Here is a 19748-nt window from a genome sequence, read left to right on the forward strand (position 1 = left end):
TTTGAAAATTAAGAAACAAATAGGTGAGCAGCTTTTTTAGGGAACTTGTGACCATTCTGTCTGCTTCACAGGTTCCAGGGGTCAGATGGGTTCCAAACTGGGCGGCACTTTACTCCTCCAGCTCCCTAGATTTCCACTCACGGCCCTCCAGCAATCAGTAAATAGTACAACTTGGGAGAATTTCAAAATACTGCTCTTTGGCCATAAAGAAATTCTCCCAATTGAAATTATAATTTGATAGGTTTAATTACTTTATAAAAGCTTCAAGTGAGATCATGAGGCTAACCAGATACTGATTTATTATACTAAAATATAGGCACGTTTTCCTTTAAATATTTGAGATCCTATCTACAGTGCCTCCGTTATATTCATTCAGATTATTCTTATATTCTAAAACAATGAAGCCTCTAAACTGGTGGAATGTTGCCAGAGGATTTCAACAGAGTCTGAAGGCAACATAACCAAAAGGCATAGTTTAAATTAGCTTAGGGAATGAATGGGCTCCTTATCAGGGCAGCTGAAGGCTGTACATAATTAACAGCCTCTGTCAACATTCACAGGGCCCCATATAGAACAGGCAGGCCCTACAGCCCCACCGAGCAGCAACCTCCAGCTTCTGGCACCTTAAAATCCACAAGACCTCAACAAAAAGACAGCCCCAACCCCTCACTAGAAGGATACATTTTAGTTACACTAGCAGGACCACAGAGCAACTGCTAATTAACGTTAATTACCTGGAATGATTGTGTTCACATTAGCATTGAGACTTCCAATTAGCTAGCTGTCCACAAAAATATAAAACACTATTTATGGAGACAAGTTTGTATTTGTAATTACTGATTTTATTTTATTTTTTAAAATTTTATTTATTTTGAGAGAGAGAGAGAGAGAGAGAGAGAGAGAGAGCATGGGAGGGGCAGAGAGACAGAGAGAGCATCCCAAGCAGGCTCTGCACTGTCAGCACAGAGCCCGACTCGGGGCTCGAACCCACAAACCATGAGATCATGACCCGAGCCGAAATCAAGAGTCAGTCACTTAACCGACTGTGCCACCCAGTAAAATCAGTAATTACCCCTGTAATTACTAATTTTAAAGTCTTTCTTGTGTTATTATTTATGAAGGGTATGAGAATGACCTATTAACCTTCCTTTTTTTATGACGCATCGTCCATTTAATTCAGCTTGGATATTTCTGTATCAAGAGTATTAAATTCATTCTATGGCAATTCTTAGTTGTTTTCGTATATATTGATCCCATTTCCCTCACGAACATGTACAAAAACCGAACCAAACCAATCCAGAGGAAGTTTCATTAAATAAATTTATTTGTTAAAATAATTTAACTCCAAATACAACTGTTGAATTTGCATTGAGTTATAACTACAATCCATGTTTTAATCGAAATGTCAAGGTTTAACAACTGACATTGTTACAAAACAATAAACTGTTGTTCAATTTTAAATGGTCAGTTGTATTAGAGCTCAACAATGAACTGTGAACTATATCTCTGGGAAACCCCAAATCAATAATGATAAGTCTGTTTCCAAAACCCACTGCGGTCATTCTTGAAACCCTGATCAAGATTTAATAGATGCACAATGACACGTTAATTAAAAAAAAAAAAAAAAAAAAAAAAAGACCCCCATAATCTCAAACGTTTGATTGGCCAAGGAGACAGGTAAAGCTTACCAGCGTGAACACAAGGCTAGTGAGAAGAACAACTAAAAACCAAAACAAACCAGCGGAAAACCAACAGCAACAAACAAAATAAGCACTTTCACATTCAGACATACACGGACAACATTCCCATCGGAAAACTCCTGAAAACACACAGCAGACATCCTTAGGCAACATTTCTTCACAAAGAAAAGCATAAAATATCAGTAGTTTTTCCACAGAAGAGTGACGGCAATTCTAGCACTTAGTCAAAAATTCAGTTCTAGTTCTACGAACCAAAGGAAAAGATCACGGAGCACCTTTCGATAGTTTAAGGAAGATTTTACGTAACGCTTTTGATCCGATGCTGGCGTGTATGTTGTAAATTGAACAAAATGAAAGGCATCCGTTACCATCACTATCACAGCTTGAAAAAGAACCCCCCCCCCCAAAAGCTGCAACATAAAAGGGGGGAAAAAAAGAACTTAAAAAACGCTGCCTGTGTTGAAAGTAAAACAACACAAAAGGAAAACAAAGGAAAAAGCTTATCACAAATAGCTAAAGAAAAAGTGGGTCTTTGGATCAAACCATAACATTTTTAAGGCATGTTAGAAAAACTTTCACTTATCTAGGTGCTAGTCTGATCAGGGCATAAAATAAATAGCGACACAAGGTCACCAACTTTTCTCTGTAGCCACGATGATTTGTGTGCCAACAAATTTAATCCTCCCGTTCTTAAGCTTGTTATTAACATCTCAACAAACACATTCATTCAAACCGAGTTATATTCATACCAGATGAAATACCAACAGTTAAGAGCACAAGAGGGTTCCCATGTTTCTGGATATCTTTGATGCTTTGTCACTAAATATGAAGGGCTGTGTGCAGACGCTGATCAGGCAGCCAAATCAGTTCTTATCAACATCTTTACAGTGAAAACCCACCTTACTGTCTGACGCAAACACGGGGGACGAAAATCCGGATTTTTAGTTAATCTTTCCACCTTACATTTTGCCATACTTTTCATATTTGACTTCTTTTTCTTGTCTGCATGGCAATCCATAGTGTAAAACTGTAGTCTTTACAGATGTTTTTAATATGTGCTCTTAGTTGTCTGTTAAATATGGAATTCTAAAAAAACAATCATTCTGAGAAGTTAGACGCTTCAAGTCTCAACCGATTCACTAACAAATACTTCTATTTTTCAGTAGATAAATCGTACTTCTTGAATCTCTGGTTTCTCTAAAGGTTTGAGTCAAATCAACTGTTACATACTGAAATCTGTTTCAGTAAAATGGGTTAGAACTTTCCATCCTGTAAACAAGGTGCTTCACAATTGGGGGTTATAAAAGAAACAAAAACAAAAACAAAAACCGATATTGAAGAATGCAAATGTTCACAATTCAAAGATTTTTAACAATCACAGCCTGGTTGGATCCACATATCTCTGTTTTCTCACCTATGAAAAGTACTATCCACCTTTCTGCTATTCGCTAAGCTTAATGCCAGCTCACTAAACACTTCGGTGTTACCAAGGATTTCAGAAAGTGTCAAAAACACGCAAATAATTTAAAAAAATGTTTTTCTACACTATATTCTGCAGTCGGGATGCTCAGTGTAGGCAATGATCTCTGACTTGTGCCAAATTCTCAGGAACAATAAACACACATGCACACGCAAACACACACTCCTCTCTCAGGTACCCACAGAAGACCAGCGGTTACTTGCCCAAGTGTGTGAAAGCAACAAAGTGTGGGGCAGGATGCAGATCGCAGGCTCAGCGCTATTGCAGTTCTGAAGGCCAAATCTATCTCCAGAGGATTCGCTCAGGATACTCTCTTCAGCATTTACAGCTCTGAAGTTTGCTCAAAACCCTTCTGCACTTGATTGTAAAACCTACGAATAGGTTTTTCCTGTGCCACTAGTCATGCAAATGATAAATACTTCACGGCTATGAAAACCCAAAATGTCAGAGCTTGAGCACCTTTTCAAAAGAAAATATTCTCTCTAGCTTTATTTGCCACTTCAGTAATCAGGGCAAAATTGTTATAAGAAAATCTTTATATAATTCCCCAGGAAAATTAAAGATAAAAGGGTTGGTGTTTTTTTGTTTTTGGTTTTGGTTTTTTTTGTCCCTTACCTTCCACTCTATAATTTATGTTCTACTTTTAAGCCCCAATTCACATGGTTATTCAATTTTTAGATGCCTGCAATAAAGCTCTGCTATAGCAAACGTGATTTCGAAAGCAGGTTAGCCAAGAATCACACCACAACCAGAGCCCTTAAAGGCAAGAAGGTCTGCTGCTTTAACGAACGTAAAAAATGCAAGATGTGTGTACTGTCCTGCGAGGTTTCTGCAAACGGGAACACGTGGATGCAACATGGCTTCATTTTCCTTACACGATGGTACTAGTTAATCTACCAGAACGCTTCTTGTGAGTAAGGCGAGGCAATCTTCCCATCACATCGTTTTCTTCTTGTCAATTAAGACCATGCCCGCTTTGTTAACAGAGGGTGGGCTTGGGGGTTGAATTTGGATCAAACCCTTGTGAGAGCCTCCATTTTGGGTGGCAAAGCAGGTGATTTAACACATTCGAAAGCCAGATCGTATTCGTACACAACCTGTTCTGATTTTTTTTGCTCTAGCAAGGATCGATGCACGAGTTAGTTCTGCGTCACACGTTAGGATAACATCTACAGTTAAGCATCAATTTTGAGGAACAGAAATGTGTCAGCTGAGGAAAGAATCTCTCCCTGTAATGCCGTTGGCAGGTCAGCTGTTACTGACTTGACGGAATACATTGGTTAGAAGCACTATCTCAAGTCCTGAAATTTCAGTACTCTCCATAGGAAAATATTTCTCCTTTACTTATTTTTTTTTTTTTTCAAAGAAGACAAAATATCTTAACCGCAAGTGGTCATAGGGATTCTTCCGGTTTCTCTCTCATGATTATTTTGAATTTATACAATAGTTGCTTCTGTCAACTCGGTGACAATGCCACCACAGCTTCCGAAGGAGATCACCCTGTAGACTGGCTATGCCTTCAGGTTGCAGGTGCGTCCAGGAGGCCGAGGACAACGGTGAAGACTGTAGCTACTGACCCCAAGTGGTACTCAGAGACCTCAACTGACAATCACTGCTCGACGCCGAACGAGGGTGGCCGTTGCACTGCAGAGTCACCCCCCACACCCTGCGGACTCCGCAGTCGTGTGGACGAGGTGCGCCCTCGCCTGCGGTAGCGGGCAAGGCCCGACCGGGGCGGCCGCATCGGACGCTATTGGATGTTACAGGCGGAACAGCACGGGTCGTCTTTGTTAGGCTGCGCGGCGTAGTTCATCTGCCTCACGATTTCGGCAAAGAGTTCGTCCACCATCGTTTTGCTCTTCGCAGAAGTCTCCATAAAGGGGCAGCCCCACTCTTCGGCGAGGGCCCTGCCTTCGTTGGATGACACCTCCCTCTCACTTTCCAGGTCCACTTTGTTCCCAACCAAGATGACTGGCACTTTCTCATACCTACAAGAGAGCAAACGAGACACAGACGTTATAAAAGTTGGCACTCAGAGGCTAAAACGTATCTTCTCTCTTTTCATTCTATTCTACCACAAACATTCTCTTTAGTTGCCCGAAACGTCATTTGCCTCACTTGGCTTGACATCTCCCTGAGGGCATTCAGGTGCTGCCCTCACAGTGGATAGTAAATGGGGTTTTGGAAACGAGGCTTTACATGAATCAATTATACAGCTTCGAAAATCAATTTACCTTTCCAGATATATTTGGAAAATTAGTCTCAGAATCTCAGAATAAATCCTGTTAGGTGGCTTAATTTAAACTTTTTCCATTCTAAGAGATGCTTACTCAAAATTTCGGTTGATGAAGTAATAGCTCTACTGAGCAAGCAAACGATTTATAATTGTCAGCATTTTACTCCGCTCCATAAATATACAAAACTGGTCATGTTGGAATAGTTCCTAAGACAAAAGACAGTAGAAATCATTAGGATGGAAACTATCAAATATGACTACATTCTATCCCTTTGATAAAACTGTTCCAGATTAGCCAGTTGAAAGACATCATGGTTCTTTTCAGCCTGCAAGGAGTAAACATTTCAGTCATTAGCTTTATTTGATGCCGTCCCTTCCTTCCTAACCAGCACAAGTGTGCCACAGGCCGAATGTTTGTGCCCCTTCTTCCCAGTGTTGAAGCCTAAGCCCCACTGTGATTGTATTTAAGAGTTTGGGGCTTTGGGGCAGTGATTTCATCATGGATGGGATTGGTGCCCTTTTATATGGAAAAGAGATAGGGGAGTGCTCCCTTGCCCCAACCCTATGTGAGGGCTCAGCAAAAAGATGAGTCCAAGAACGAGGGAAGCGGGCCCTCACCACACACAGAAGCTGGCAGAGGCTTGATCTTGGACTTCCTGCCTCCAAACTGTTGTTTAAGCCCCACATTCTGAGGTTTTTTGTTACAGCAGCCAGACAAAGATAAGGCGTCTGTGAGTTATGACATCTGGAAAAAAGCTAGACTAATAAGGATAACAAAACGGTATGAAAAGAACAAAGTAAAAAGGCCCTAAATCATTTTGATACCTAAAGCTGATCGATTCTCTTTATGATTGTTACTCACAGTGTAAAAATACATGGTGCTACTCTGCATAGTTATTTACTAATATTGTTTATGTTTGTTCTAAGAAATGTTGCTAATATATTTTCCTAAGGCTATCATTTTTACTTTAAACATCATTTATTTATTTTCTAATTTTTTTAAGTTTATGTATCTTTTAGAGAGAGAGCAAGAGAGCACGAGCAGGGAAGAGGCAGAGAGCCAGGAAGAGAGAGAATCCCAAGCAGGCTCCACGCTGTTAGTGCACAGCCAGACAGGGGCTTGATCTCATGAACCATGAGATCACGACCTGAGCCAAAATCAAGATCAGATGCTTAATCACATGAGCTACCCAAGTGCCCCAAATATCAGTTTAAAAGCTTCTCGTGATTTTAGTATAAATCAGTGTGTCTCTCTGTGTGTGTGTGTGTGTGTATGTGTGTACCTTCCCCTAAGCAGAATGCATCTCTAATCTATAAAGGAAGTAAACCACACCATTGCACATAAGGATAACAAATGTGACAGGACGCGGCCACTCCATCAGAAGAGAAAACTAACCACATAGGACTTCACTGAGGCGGGGTTCGTACAGAGTTTTTATCATTCAGGAAACTGAGTGCTGGGCAGGTGGTTAATATGAGTGAGAATCCTTCCACGGTCTCCTCACTCGGTGAAATTGGTTCTCTCCCCTCACTCACGCTTGTAAAGCAAACTATATTCCCACCAGAGTCTCACTTCTGTGTCTGGCACTCGGTCAAACTGAGAACTGTTTCAACAAGAGGGCTCCCAGCAGTGCGCCACTTAGCAATCTGGAACATAAAAACAACTTAAAAATGTGTGGGGACAACCGTATCAAAGGTAAATCTAGAACTTGGGTATTCTTTTGCAGGAAATGGATTTGGACAAACTCCAATGTGTATCAGTGGCTTTATCTGAATTTACTGTGGCCCAGCTGGGCCTTGTGCTTTGTGGCCTCAGATCCTACTGCGAGCTCTGGCCGTACGACACGCGGGTTTTTCACACCTTCTAGGACTCTTCCCTACAAACAATTATGTGTGCCCGGTGGCCTCTGCAAGGACAAGTGGCAGCAAGGTGAAGCTGCATTACAAACGCTGCGGACCAGCTGCTTTGCATATGAGCTCTCTCAGCCTTCCGACCTTATTTTACTCGCAAGCTTTTAACTGCATTTTGGTTTTCCTTATGAGAGTATATACACCGCAGCGTTACTTTAAATCACCTTGTTTGGCAGGGAAAGAACATAAACATGAATACAATCCCGAAAAATGTATTGGTTGAATTTAATCGGGTTAAAAATTAATTTCAATCTCTGTGGACCATCCTTAACAGGGAAAGTGATGACATCACTTTCTCTTATTAGTTAAGCAGTAAGTGTTTTAGAGACTATGTTTTTAGTTTAAATAAAGTATGAAATCATGTTTTATAGGTAAAGAAATAGTTCTTACACTTCTAACTAAACGCTACAGCTGTGTGGATTTTCAAAACTTGCAAACATATCAAATCATTAGCAGTTGTATCACACGCCGTTTGAATCAAGAATCTGAATAAATGTTGCCAACGGATTCTCAAAAGGGCAACAGGAACACTGCAAACATAAGTCCGTATGTAACAGCATTTAGTTAACTGTCCAGTGAAGGTGACAGTTTAGTAGCAGAGAGCCTGGCCATTATATCACTATCTGAATGGTCAGTGGTCTTCTCTAAGACCGAGATGCTAAAACGGCTGGAGCAATTCAGACTGATGTCCTCAGAAGACTTTCAAAGGTCTTCGGGAAAAAGAAGTATTCTCTACATCTCGGAATAGCAGACGGTAAGAAATTGTGTCTCTTGCTGTTAACATTAATACATGACACCGCAGAAAAGATTCGAAACTGGGATTTGGAGGCTCGGCTTCCAGCCTGGCCACTGAGGCTGCAAGACTGAGCAAACCTTGCACCGTATTCACCTGTAGTCACTTCCTTGTCGGTAAAAAGGGTGTCAGGGGATCTGTTCCCACTGAACGCACAGGTTGCTGTAAAGCTCACAGGATGCGCTAGAAAGCCCCGAGTGCCGGGGAAACGCGGGGCAGTGCTTCTTTCCTGTCCCGCCTGCCCGCTGCTGCGAGGACACAGCTTCTTAAAGTGTCAGAAGGGAGGTGAGGAGCTCCTGAGGACAGACAGGCAGGAGAGACTGACCCCGAGTCAAGGAACAAAGCAGCCACCTGCCGCCAGCCTTCGCCTTCTCCAGTCCCCTGGGCTGAGCAGGAGGGGAAGAGGAGCAAGCAGAGCAGGAAAGGCTTCTTTCTCCAGATACAGCTACCTGTGCGGAAGGGGAGGCGAGGCTTTGGGTTGGGTTGACGGAACGGGTCCTGTGTGGAGGGGGTAAGATTTGGGGAAACCAGGATCCTCCTCAAGGCGGGCGGGTGAGAAGGCAAAGGGAAAAAAGCAAAAAAGCCCTGTGTTGATGCAACAGAGGGGGAGCGTGGGGAAACCCTGCTCCCTGCTCCAGCAAGGGTGTGCTGAAAAACCAACAAAGCCAGACCAGGACTCCGGTCCCTGAACTGCCTCTAGCTAGTTCTGTGAATTTAGCAAATTAACTTCATCTCTTGGTTCCCAGTTTCTTGAACTATAAAGTGAGCTGGACTAGGTTTCCAAGGCGCGCTTCAGCTTCGAAGCTAAAAATCAGGACCTAGTGGGCCATTCCCACAATCAGTACGTATCATTGACCAAGTGATGGCTGACAGCTTAGCACTCTTCTTGGCACAACACCCAACAGGATGATCTTTTTTTTTTTTTAAGTGTTTAGTTTTGAGAGAGAGAGAGAGAGAGGAGACAGAGAATGGGGGAGGTGCAGAGAGAGGGAGACACAGCATCTGAAGCAGGCTCCAGGCTCTGAGCTGTTAGCACAGAGCCCGATGTGGGACTCGAACCCACGAACCGTGAGATCATGACCTGAGCTGAAGTCAAGAGTCAGACACTTAACCGACTCAGCCACCCAGGCGCCCCTCCTTGGTATTTCTTTTAAGAACGTGAGCAGGGTTATGGTCATGCAGCTCAAATAATCTTATATTTGTTTATAGTCTGCAAACAGTTGTTTTATCGACATGATTTTTACAGTGTTTATTGTATTCATGAGCATGATTACATGACGTATTGATGAATAAAACTAGCTCTGCCTAATGCACTGAATGGATCATGAGACACTCAGGCTTGAGTATCACTCAGCTGTAGAATGCCGACAGGCTTCTCAGTGAGGTAGCTTCACAGAGTTCACAACATTTGATGCTTGCCAATGGATTCCAGTGGTTTTTTAATGGCTTTCCAATAGTCTCATGTTGTTTTCTCTTTTTTGGTAACTGTCCTGATATGTGTGTATGCATATGTATGTGTGTATGTATGTTTTACTTCTGGTTGTGCCTAAACTTGGCCAATTGCCAAAATAATTGGGAATTTTAAAAAGTACTGATCCCCAGGCCCTACTCCAGACCTACTGGATCTGAACTTATGGGACCAGAGACCCACAAAGAGGCTATTAAAAAATATATATATCTACATGTGTAAGCTCTGAAGACTACTCGTGCGGGTCAGCAGGGTTTTAAAGACACTGGCCTAATCTGTTGCTTCGTGACCTCAAACCATACTGTGTTGACATAGTTCATAGTTTTCCACTGCGGCAAATCCAGAATCAATTCCTTCTTCCCTTCATTTATTCACCAGTGATAAGGTGTAGACAGAAACCACTACGGTCAGCGCCTTTAACTTCCTTTGGAGGGAAGCGTAGTGCTGAGGCGCCTGGGTGGCTCAGTCGGTTAAGTGGTTAGGCTCTTACCACTCTTGAATTCAGCTCAGGTCACGATCTCACAGTTTGTGTCATGCTGCATTCTTCTAAGTCACTTTTGCACAAGCAGGTTGAAGTACAATTGTCTCTGAATTCAGGAATGAAAATCAGGAAGATTTTTTTTTTTTTTTAACGTTTATTCATTTTTGAGACAGAGAGAGACAGAGCATGAATGGGGGAAGGTCAGAGAGAGAGGGAGACACAGAATCTGAAACAGGCTCCAGGCTCTGAGCTGTCAGCACAGAGCCCAACACGGGGCTCGAACTCACGGACCGTGAGATCATGACCTGAGCCAAAGTCGGACACCCAACCGACTGAGCCACCCAGGCGCCCCAAAATCAGGAAGATTTTTATAGGTCCCCTTAGTCAACCTTCCCCTCATGTTAAAAATCTCATCTACCAAGAGAGTCTCAAGGCAAAATGTCAAACCACTCGAGGCTCCAACCACTTCCATGACAACCTCACCAAATGGCTATATTTGAACATCATTAGTGATGCGGAACTCATATCTCAAACAACCCATTCTGTCCTTTCTGTCAGTTCTGTTAAACATTAGTGTTAAAAAGCCAGTGTTAAAAGGTTTATCCCTGTCTCGTGAGCTGTCATTTGTAACATCTTGGCCCTTCCCATAGGTCCTAGTTCTTGTACTCTTTAGAATATAGAAATCTGTTTCTCCAGAATGCAAATAGGTTTTCTTTCTCCTCTCCCTGCTCAAATTAAATAAGTACAGTCGACCCTGAACAATGTGGGAATTGGGGCGCTGACAGCATACAGACTTCCCCAAAACTTAACTGCTAGTAGCCTACTGTTGACTGGAAGCCTTACTGATAACAAAAGCAGTCATTTAACACATACTTTGTTATATGTATTATATACTTTATTCTTATAATAAAGTAAGCTAAAAAAAGAAAATGTTAAGAAAATCCTAAGAAAGAGGGGCACCTGGGTGGCTCAGTCGGTTAAGTGTCAGATTTCGGCTCAGTGGTTTTTTAATGGCTTTCGGTTTTTTAATCGGCTCAGGTCATGCTCTTGCGGTCCGTGGGTTCAAGCCCCACGTCAGGCTCTGTGCAGACAGCTCAGAGCCTGGAGCCTGTTTCAGATTCTGTGTCTCCCTCTCTCTCTGCCCCTCCCCTGCTCATGCTCTGTCTCTCTCTGTTTCAGAAATAAATAAATGTTAAAAAAATTAAAAAAAAATCCTAAGAAAGAGGGAACACATTTACAGTACTGTACTCTATTTATTGAAAAAAATCTGCATATAAGTGGATCTGCACTGTTCAAACCCATGCTGTTCAAGGGTCAGCCATAATAATGATAAAAATCCCAGCGATATTTAAATAGGTAAGGAGGAAAATGAAAGACATTTTTAATCCCATTTCCATGAGAATAATCTAACTTTCTGGTATATATCCTTCCAGACTATTTTCCTATATGAATCTACATAAACATAGATATTAGTTTTTGTAAAAAGAGACTATATCAATTATATTTGAAATTTCCATTTCAATAAATGATGTAAGTTTTATTAATGGCTAAGTAGTATTACATTTTATAGACTCTATACTCTAACTGTACCATAATTTAATTACTTCTTCCCCATTAATGCATTTTTTTTACTGATTCATTTTTTTTTTTACTAACATAAACAGCAGTCTGATGAGCTACACTTAGACGTGTGATTTCTGTCTCAAAGGTATATGTAATATGTGTGTAGGTGGGCCAGAAAAATCACATTTCTAAGTTCATCAGATTGTTGTGCACACACACAGAGTCTTAACTGGCATCCCAAAAGTTGTATTACAACCAGTAGTGTGTAAGTTAAGAGTGCCTGTTTCTGCAACCGTGGGACTGATATTTTTAATCTTTCAGTAAAGTATTGTGGCAGTCCTGAAGAAAAAGGATTGTTTTTGGCTAGGAGGTGACAGCTTCTACCACAGCTTGCTAGCACGAAATATCAATACTTCTTGTAAGGATGGAAACCATGAGCTAAGTAAGGCTGCTCTCTTCCTCTAGACTGACTTGTTTTGAAGTGACAAAATATTTCATCTTAAAAGGGCACTTCTGGTAATTTAGCTTGAATAATGAAACCACAGTCCTCTGCTCTGACTTTCTGCTGGTTTCAGAATGCATCCTGAAGAAGAGAGAGAAATCTGTAAATGTAATACAAAAATTAAGCATGGAGAATAATGACACTAAAAAGACATTCAAAGCTATCAGGGATACTCCACACCAAGGTTAATAAACATAATCTGCCTTCCTAGAAATTAAGAGCTGGCACTGTATCAGAAGAATCGATTCCTCATAGTTTGTGAGGGACCAATTGATCATGACAATGCAACTGAGGCATTTTAAATGTTGTATTAAAAACCAACTGAGGGAGAAAATATTTTTACATCTGATAAAGGATTTATTATCCAAAACATACAAAGGAGTCTTGAAACTCAACAATAAGAAAACCATCAACCCAATAAAAAATCAGTCAAAGACCTTAACAGACACCTCATCAAAGAAGATATACAGGTGGCAAATAAACATATGAAAAGATGCTCTACCATCATATGTCATCAGGGAAATGCAAACTAAAGCAATGAGATACTGCTACACTCCTACTAGAGTGGCCAAAATCCAGAACACTGACACCACCAAATGCTGAAGGATGTGAAGCTATAGGAAATCTCATTCACTTCTGGTGGGAATGCAAAATGTTTAGCCACTTGGGTGGTTTCCTACAAAACTACACATACTCTTACCACACAGTCTAGCAATCCCAAGTATTTACCCAAAGGAGCTGAAAACTTGTGTCCACATAAAAACCTGCACATGGATGTTTGTAGCAACCTCACACATAATTGCCAAGATTTGGAAGCAACCACGATATCCTTCAGTAGGTGAATGGATAAATAAACTGTGGTCCGTCCAGACAATGGGATTTCATTCAGCAGTAAAAAGGAGTCAGCTATCAAGCCATGAAAAGACAGGAAGGAACCCTAAATGTACATTACAAAGTGAAAGAAACCAATCTGGAAAGACTACATACTGTACGATTTCAGCTATATGATATTCTGCAAAAGACAAAACTATGGAGACAAGTTAACAGATCAAAGGTTGCCAGGAGTTGGGGTGGGAGACGGGAAGGGATGAACAGGTGCAACACAGTATTTTTAGGGCAGTGAAAATACTCTGTAGGATACCATAATGATGGATGCATGTTATTAAACATTCGTCCAAATCCACAGAATGTACAACACCAAGAGTAAACTCTAAGGTAAACTGTGGACTTTGGATGATTACGATGTGTCAATGCAGGTTCATCAATTGTCACAAATGTGCTACTGTGGTGGGAGATGTTGATAATGGGGGAGGCTATGCATGTGTAGGCAGGGATTATATGGGGAAATCTCTGTATGTTCCTCTCTTTTTCTTTTCTCCTTTCTATCTTCTGCCCACTTTGCTGGGAAGATGACCACAACTGTAGAAACTGTGTAGCAGTGCAAAAGGCTATTAAACAATTTATCTAACATTTATAAAACACTCCATGCAACAAAAGCAGAATATATTCTTCCCAAGTGCTCCTGGAACATTCACTAGGATAGACCATATTTGGGCTATAAAAACTGTAACAAATGTCAAAGAATTGAAATGATACAAAATATGTTCTCAGACCATAATGGAATTAAATGAAAAATTATTAACAGGAAGATATGAGAAAATCTACAAATGTTTGGAAACTGAACCATATACTTCTAAATAACCCATGGCTTAAAGAAGACATCACAAGGAAAACTAGGAAAGATTTAATGGAAAGAAAATAAAAATATACCCAAATTTGTGGGACACAGTTAAAGCAGGTCACAGAGAACTATCATAGCATTAAATGTCTATATTTGAAAAGAAGAAATGTCTCAAGCCAGTGATCTATGCTTCTACATTAAGAAACTAGAAAAAGCACAAAATAAATCCAAATTAAGCAGAAAGTAAAAATAATAAATAGGAAAAATCAAATAAATCAAAGACAGAAAAACAATATAGTAAATCTAAATAGAAATAGACCTAAATAGAAAACTAAAAAAACTAGTTCCACATCAGTAGAATTGACAAACCTCTAGCCACACTAAGAAAACAAGGACACAAATTAATGAGATCAGAATGAAATAGGAAAAATCACTACAGACCCTACAGACCTTGGAAGAATATGCTCCTGAAAGAGAAACTTAGGTGAAATGCACCAATTCCTTGCAATGATTAACTTACATGATGTCATCCATGCTCCCCTACTCAGGGGCTGACAACAGCTTTCCACTGTTAACCATGTCATATATAAACTTTTCCATTTAGTTCTTCAGCTATCCAAACTCTTGCCCTTCATATCTAATTCAACCTTATTTCCTACAACTTTCCAAAGAGAATCTTCTGCTCTTAATTCTGTCTCCTTGTTCATGGTGGTCATCTAACTATAGTGGTCCTCACCAATCAAGTTATTTTCAAGGTTTTATTTAAATTCCAATTAGTTAACATACAGTGTAATATGAGTTTCAGGTGTAGAATTTAGTGATTCATTACTTCCTACCAGTCAAATTCTAACTGCCATTCAAAGCTCAGGTCAAATTTCATCTCTTTTAAAATCTTCCCTTACTTTTGTAACCAATTAGTTCGGTTGTCTGAACTCTTATTTACATTTTATATTGAGCATAGGAGTGCTGGGTGTCTCTCTTTGTTGAGCATCTGACTTTAGCTCAGGTCATGATTTCACGGTTGGTGAGTTTGAGCCCCGCAATGGGCTCACTGCTGTCAGCATGGAGTCTGCTTTGGATCCTCTGTCCCCTTCTCTCTGCCCCTCCCATGCTTAAGCTCGCTCTCTCAAAAATGAATAAAACATTAAAAAAAAGAACTTGGGGTGCATAGGTTTTCATGAATACATCTCTTGAGTACCCACTAGGCATTGTGTGAGGCACTGGAGATATACGACAAATGAAGTCCCTGAAGTTTACATTCAAAAATTGGAGGAAACACTATACACAAACAGACAATATAACGCAAGACTGTGATGGCTGTTACAAAGAAAATCGATATTACTATGTAATAACCTGCGTAGGCCAATATTAATTACACTGGGTGATCAAAGAAGGCATTTCCAGGAGATGAAATCTAAGCACAAGCTTGAGGATTGAGAGTTGAATGAGCCATGGGAAAAACCAGGAATGATACCTTTTAGGCAGAAGAAGATTTTAAAGATAGGCAGTAGGAAAGTAGTAGGCTTATTCAAGGAACAAAAAGGAGACTAGCATGGTTACATCATAAAGAGCAAGGGGAGAGAAGAGCATGAGGGATGAAGAGGACCGATGGCTACTATTCTAAGGACAGGAGAAAGAGGAGAAAGCTACTGAAGGACTTTCGGCAGGGAAGTTACATGGCGTATGTGTTAAGAGATCAGTGTGGCTAACATACAGAAAATGGATTTTAGGGTCACGAAAGTAGCAGGAAGATAAAAGACACCTGAAGTGGTCTAGGCAGGAGACAGCAAGGACTTGAACTGGGATGATGGCAATGGCAGTAGAAAAAAAAAAAAAGACATAAAATATATTTGGAAATTGCACCAACAAGACATACTAAGGGCTGGTTGAAAGACACAGAGCAGGTAGTGGTTTTGACAAAAAAAGAGAAATCAGAAATGACTCATAGGTAAACTATTGTTTTTGTAAGTATAGTTTTATCGTATGACTAAGAATATAAGACCACAAAGGGAACTACCATATGCCTTCTACTACCCTGTTTCTAATACACTTTCGCTGTGACCGTGTTTAAAATGATCCTGGCTATCCAAATCACTACTTCTTACAAAGAAGATTCTGGTATATCATGGAGTTCTTAATGAGCATTAAAGACCACCTCCTCTTAGCATTTACAAAATGCTTAGAGTTTACAAAATGATGATTTTCCCATAGAACCGGCTACTTCCTTTTCCTACAAAATTTTTATTTTTAAAATATCCTACTCAGGTTATTCACTTCATGTTTCTATTAATATTACTTTAGATTTCCACCCATCCTTCACTGATTATACCTGGGAGTCTCTTTAAAGGCCTATATGTTTTTTCCATATGTGACATGTTATCTTACTGGGTAAGGTAACAATCATTTGCCACTCAAATTTTACCTTATTAAAGGTCTTCCCATATACTCTCAACTTACTATTAATAAAAAGAGAATGATATTTTAGCCTTCAACTCTTACCAGTTGGACATTTTGTTTACTTCTGAAAATCTGTGAATGATAATCATGCAACACTGTAATTGTACTATTTTTAAAGCTCCTTCTAAATTATTGCTTTAATGAAGTCTTAAAAGTCTTAAAAATATATTAAATAGGATACAAAAAAAGAACTAACCAAAAAAGGAAAGGTTAATAAACTGGGCTTTATTAAAATTAAGAATTTTTTTTAAATTTTTTTTTTTAATGTTTATTTATTTTTGAGACAGAGAGAGACAGAGCATGAACAGGGGAGGGGCAGAGAGAGAGGGAGACACAGAATCGGAAGCAGGCTCCAGGCTCTGAGCCATCAACCCAGAGCCCGACGCGGGGCTCGAACCCACGGACCGCGAGATCGTGACCTGAGCTGAAGTCGGACGCTTAACCGACTGAGCCACCCAGGCGCCCCTAAAATTAAGATTATGTTCATGTAAAGAAACTATTAAGCAAGTGAAAAGGTAAGCCAAAAATTGGGAAAAGGTATTTGCAATACATGTATCTAACACAGGACTTCTATCCAGAATGTATAAAGGACTTCTACAAAAGAGAAGAAAACAACAATACAATTTTTAAATGGACAAAGCACTGGAGTAGGTATTTCTTAGGAGAAGACACCCAAATCATCATGAAGCAAATGAAAAGGTGCTCAACACCATTACACACCAGGGAAACAAAAACTAAACTCACAACGAGGCACCACAGGAATCTTCCCAGGTTAGCTAAGATTAAGACGACTGACAATGTGAGCGCAAGATTAAGTTGGTACAAATACTTTGGAAAATCATTTGGCAGTATTTACTCACGCTGCAAATATGCATTCGTACCCAGTAATCCCATTCCGAGGTATACCCCCAAGAGAAAGTGTACATGAGTGCAACCCCAGATACGTACTAGAATGTTCACAGTAGCGTTAATGGTAACGGCCCCAACCCCCCTCCAGAAGAGATGACGGAATCGTGGTACGTCCATTTGAGGGGAACTACTGCGGCTTAGGAAAGAATTAGCTCCTGCTACCAGCAGCATAGATGAATCTCACGAAGGGTACCTGGAACAACAGAAGCCAGGAGCCCAGGAACAGACGTGACTGATTGTGCTGGTCTTTGGGCCTGCAGTGACAGGGTGGGACACAAGGGAAACCGCTGTGCTGCCTGAAATTTGTGTCCCGGACATTCAGCCGGGATTTGACTATACGGGAGAGGCATCCAGCTGGACATCTAAGATGTATGCACTTTACTGCACAGAAGTGATACTTCAATAAAAAATAATAATAAATTAAAACAGAAAAAAAATCAATAAAGAAGATAATTATCTAAATGATTTCCTCATTAAAATTGGAACAGAAAATAACCTTCAGGACAAATTGAGCGAGCATGCATGTTGGCTACGGGGTTTTTCAGTCACAGAAAGTGCAGGATTCAGTCGATCAGTTAGTTTATTACTCAGCTGAACACTGCTAATCAATTTTACATTTCTGTCCAAGTTCTGTGCTGTTTAATTTATATTCAAAATTGCCTGAGGACTGAAAGCGTAAGGAATGCTAATACTAAAGAGCACGTCACTGGAAATAAAAATGATAATTTTGAACATTTTCTTCACTCTCAGATTTATAAATTGGATCCAACTAACCTTAGTTCTTTTTGGGCATATCAAGATACCACAGTACTTCAAATACCTATGTTAGAAAGAAAAAAAAATCTTGATGACTACATTTAACCTGGCTTTTTATATATTAGAAGTGGGCATCTTCTACCCCAGGAATGTGCGTAAGGAAGTGTTCACAACTAGAAGCCTAAAACCTTGTCACTTAAAAACCAAATGCAAAAAATTAACCAGTTGATTCTCTTTTTTTTTTTTTTTAATTTTATGTTTATTTATATTTAAGAGAGACAGAGACAGAGACAGACAGACAGAGCACAAGCAGGGGAGGGGCAAAAAGAGAGGGAGACACACAATCTGAGGCAGGCTCCAGGCTCCGAGCTGCCAGCACAGAGCCCAATGCGGGGCTCGAACCCATTAACCGTGAGATCATGACCTGAGTCTAAGTCAGTCACTTAACTGACTGAGCCACCCAGGCGCCTTATTTTTTTTTTTTTAAAGCGTAATATCCAAGATACCCAAAATAAGGTATTAGAAAGCAGTTGTTGCTCTGTATTTGATACTTTAATATGCAGCTAAATTTTAGTGTGTGTTTTAATGTATATTTGGTCTACCAAATCAAAATCTATCGTTTTAAAAATCTGTCAACAAAGTATGGGTCTTCCTACATAATTTAAATAGCAGGGAAAGTTCACGTTGAGACACATAAATGAAGAACACACAGCTTTCATCTATCAAAGGAACAAATGTGTCCAGAAATAAAACGTGCGTTTTACCTTTAGTGAGAGTTGAAATCCGAAACCTGTGCATCACAAAACAAGTCCCGCTCTTGTTCTTGAGAAGACTACACTGAGTCAGCTGCTCAGGCACATGCAAGTTGTCTGAACGGTTACCTAACTCTCCGTTTATTAACTTATGGAATACGTCTTCTCGACACTTCTTCATTTTAGCATTTCTGATGAAAATGTTTATGAATGAGAATTCCTCTGTAGCTGGTACACAGTTAAAGTTCAATTACAAATACTTTTCAGAAGCCATCTCTCCGAATGGAGACGATTTAAAGATGCAGCAAAGCTATGAAGAGCTAAAACTTTTTAGGAACTTTTAAATTATGAACAAAAGAATATTTGCCTTGGGAGACTGTTCCACTATTGTAGTAAGATAATAAAATATTTCTTACTTTCCAAATTACAATACAAACAGCACCAGAAACACCTGGGTGGCTCAGTCAGTTAAGCGTCCAACTCTTGATTTCTTTCAGGTCACGATCCCATGGTTCGTGGGATCGAGCCCTGCACTGTGCTCTGGGCACAGGAGCCTGAGGCCTGCTTCGCACTGTACCTCTCCCTCTCCGTCTCTCTCTGCCCTTCCCCTGCTCGCGCTCTGTCTCCTTCTCAAAAATAAATAAACATTAAAAAATTGCACAATGAAGGAGCTGGAAACTGTCACCATTGGTGGAGATTATGGTGCCCGACAGCAACCATTGGAAATGAAGAGCTACAGATACTGTGGCAGAATTCAAACCAACCCTGAAGTGAAAGAAGTTATAAACCGTTCTAAGAAGTCTCTGTGGGAACCAGCAAGGGAGAGTGGCTGGTAAGCAAAAAACGTCTTCAACAGTCTTTAATAGTCATCAGGTTTGGGATGAGGGGCTGTAGTAGGTCTAGTGCGGTGATTACAGAGGATGAGGAGAGCAAGGATTATTGGACGTGAGACAATCTGTCCCTTCATTTACATTCCTGCTATAGAAACCCTTCCATTTCCAAAATAACTCATTCCTGAGCTAAGTAACCGCTTCCTAACTGGTCCCACCTCCAATTCTT

The 19748-nt window shown here is 40.3% G+C and overlaps 1 protein-coding gene across 1 annotated transcript in view; it reads right to left on the minus strand.

Annotated features, from left to right (window-relative positions):
- Nucleotides 1-1297: 1297 nt before the first annotated feature.
- The window catches only part of RAP2A (RAP2A, member of RAS oncogene family), a 35867-nt gene continuing 17416 nt past the window's right edge, over nt 1298-19748 (minus strand). Inside the window, exon 2 of the mRNA XM_025924369.2 lies at nt 1298-5168. Coding sequence (XP_025780154.2) covers nt 4931-5168 — 238 coding nt within the window. The 3' untranslated portion in view covers nt 1298-4930. The remainder of the gene's footprint in view (nt 5169-19748) is intronic.

The sequence above is a fragment of the Puma concolor genome, chromosome A1, assembly GCF_028749965.1.
Source record: "Puma concolor isolate L17-30 chromosome A1, mPumCon1.1.hap2, whole genome shotgun sequence".
NCBI classification, from domain to species: Eukaryota; Metazoa; Chordata; class Mammalia; order Carnivora; family Felidae; genus Puma; species Puma concolor.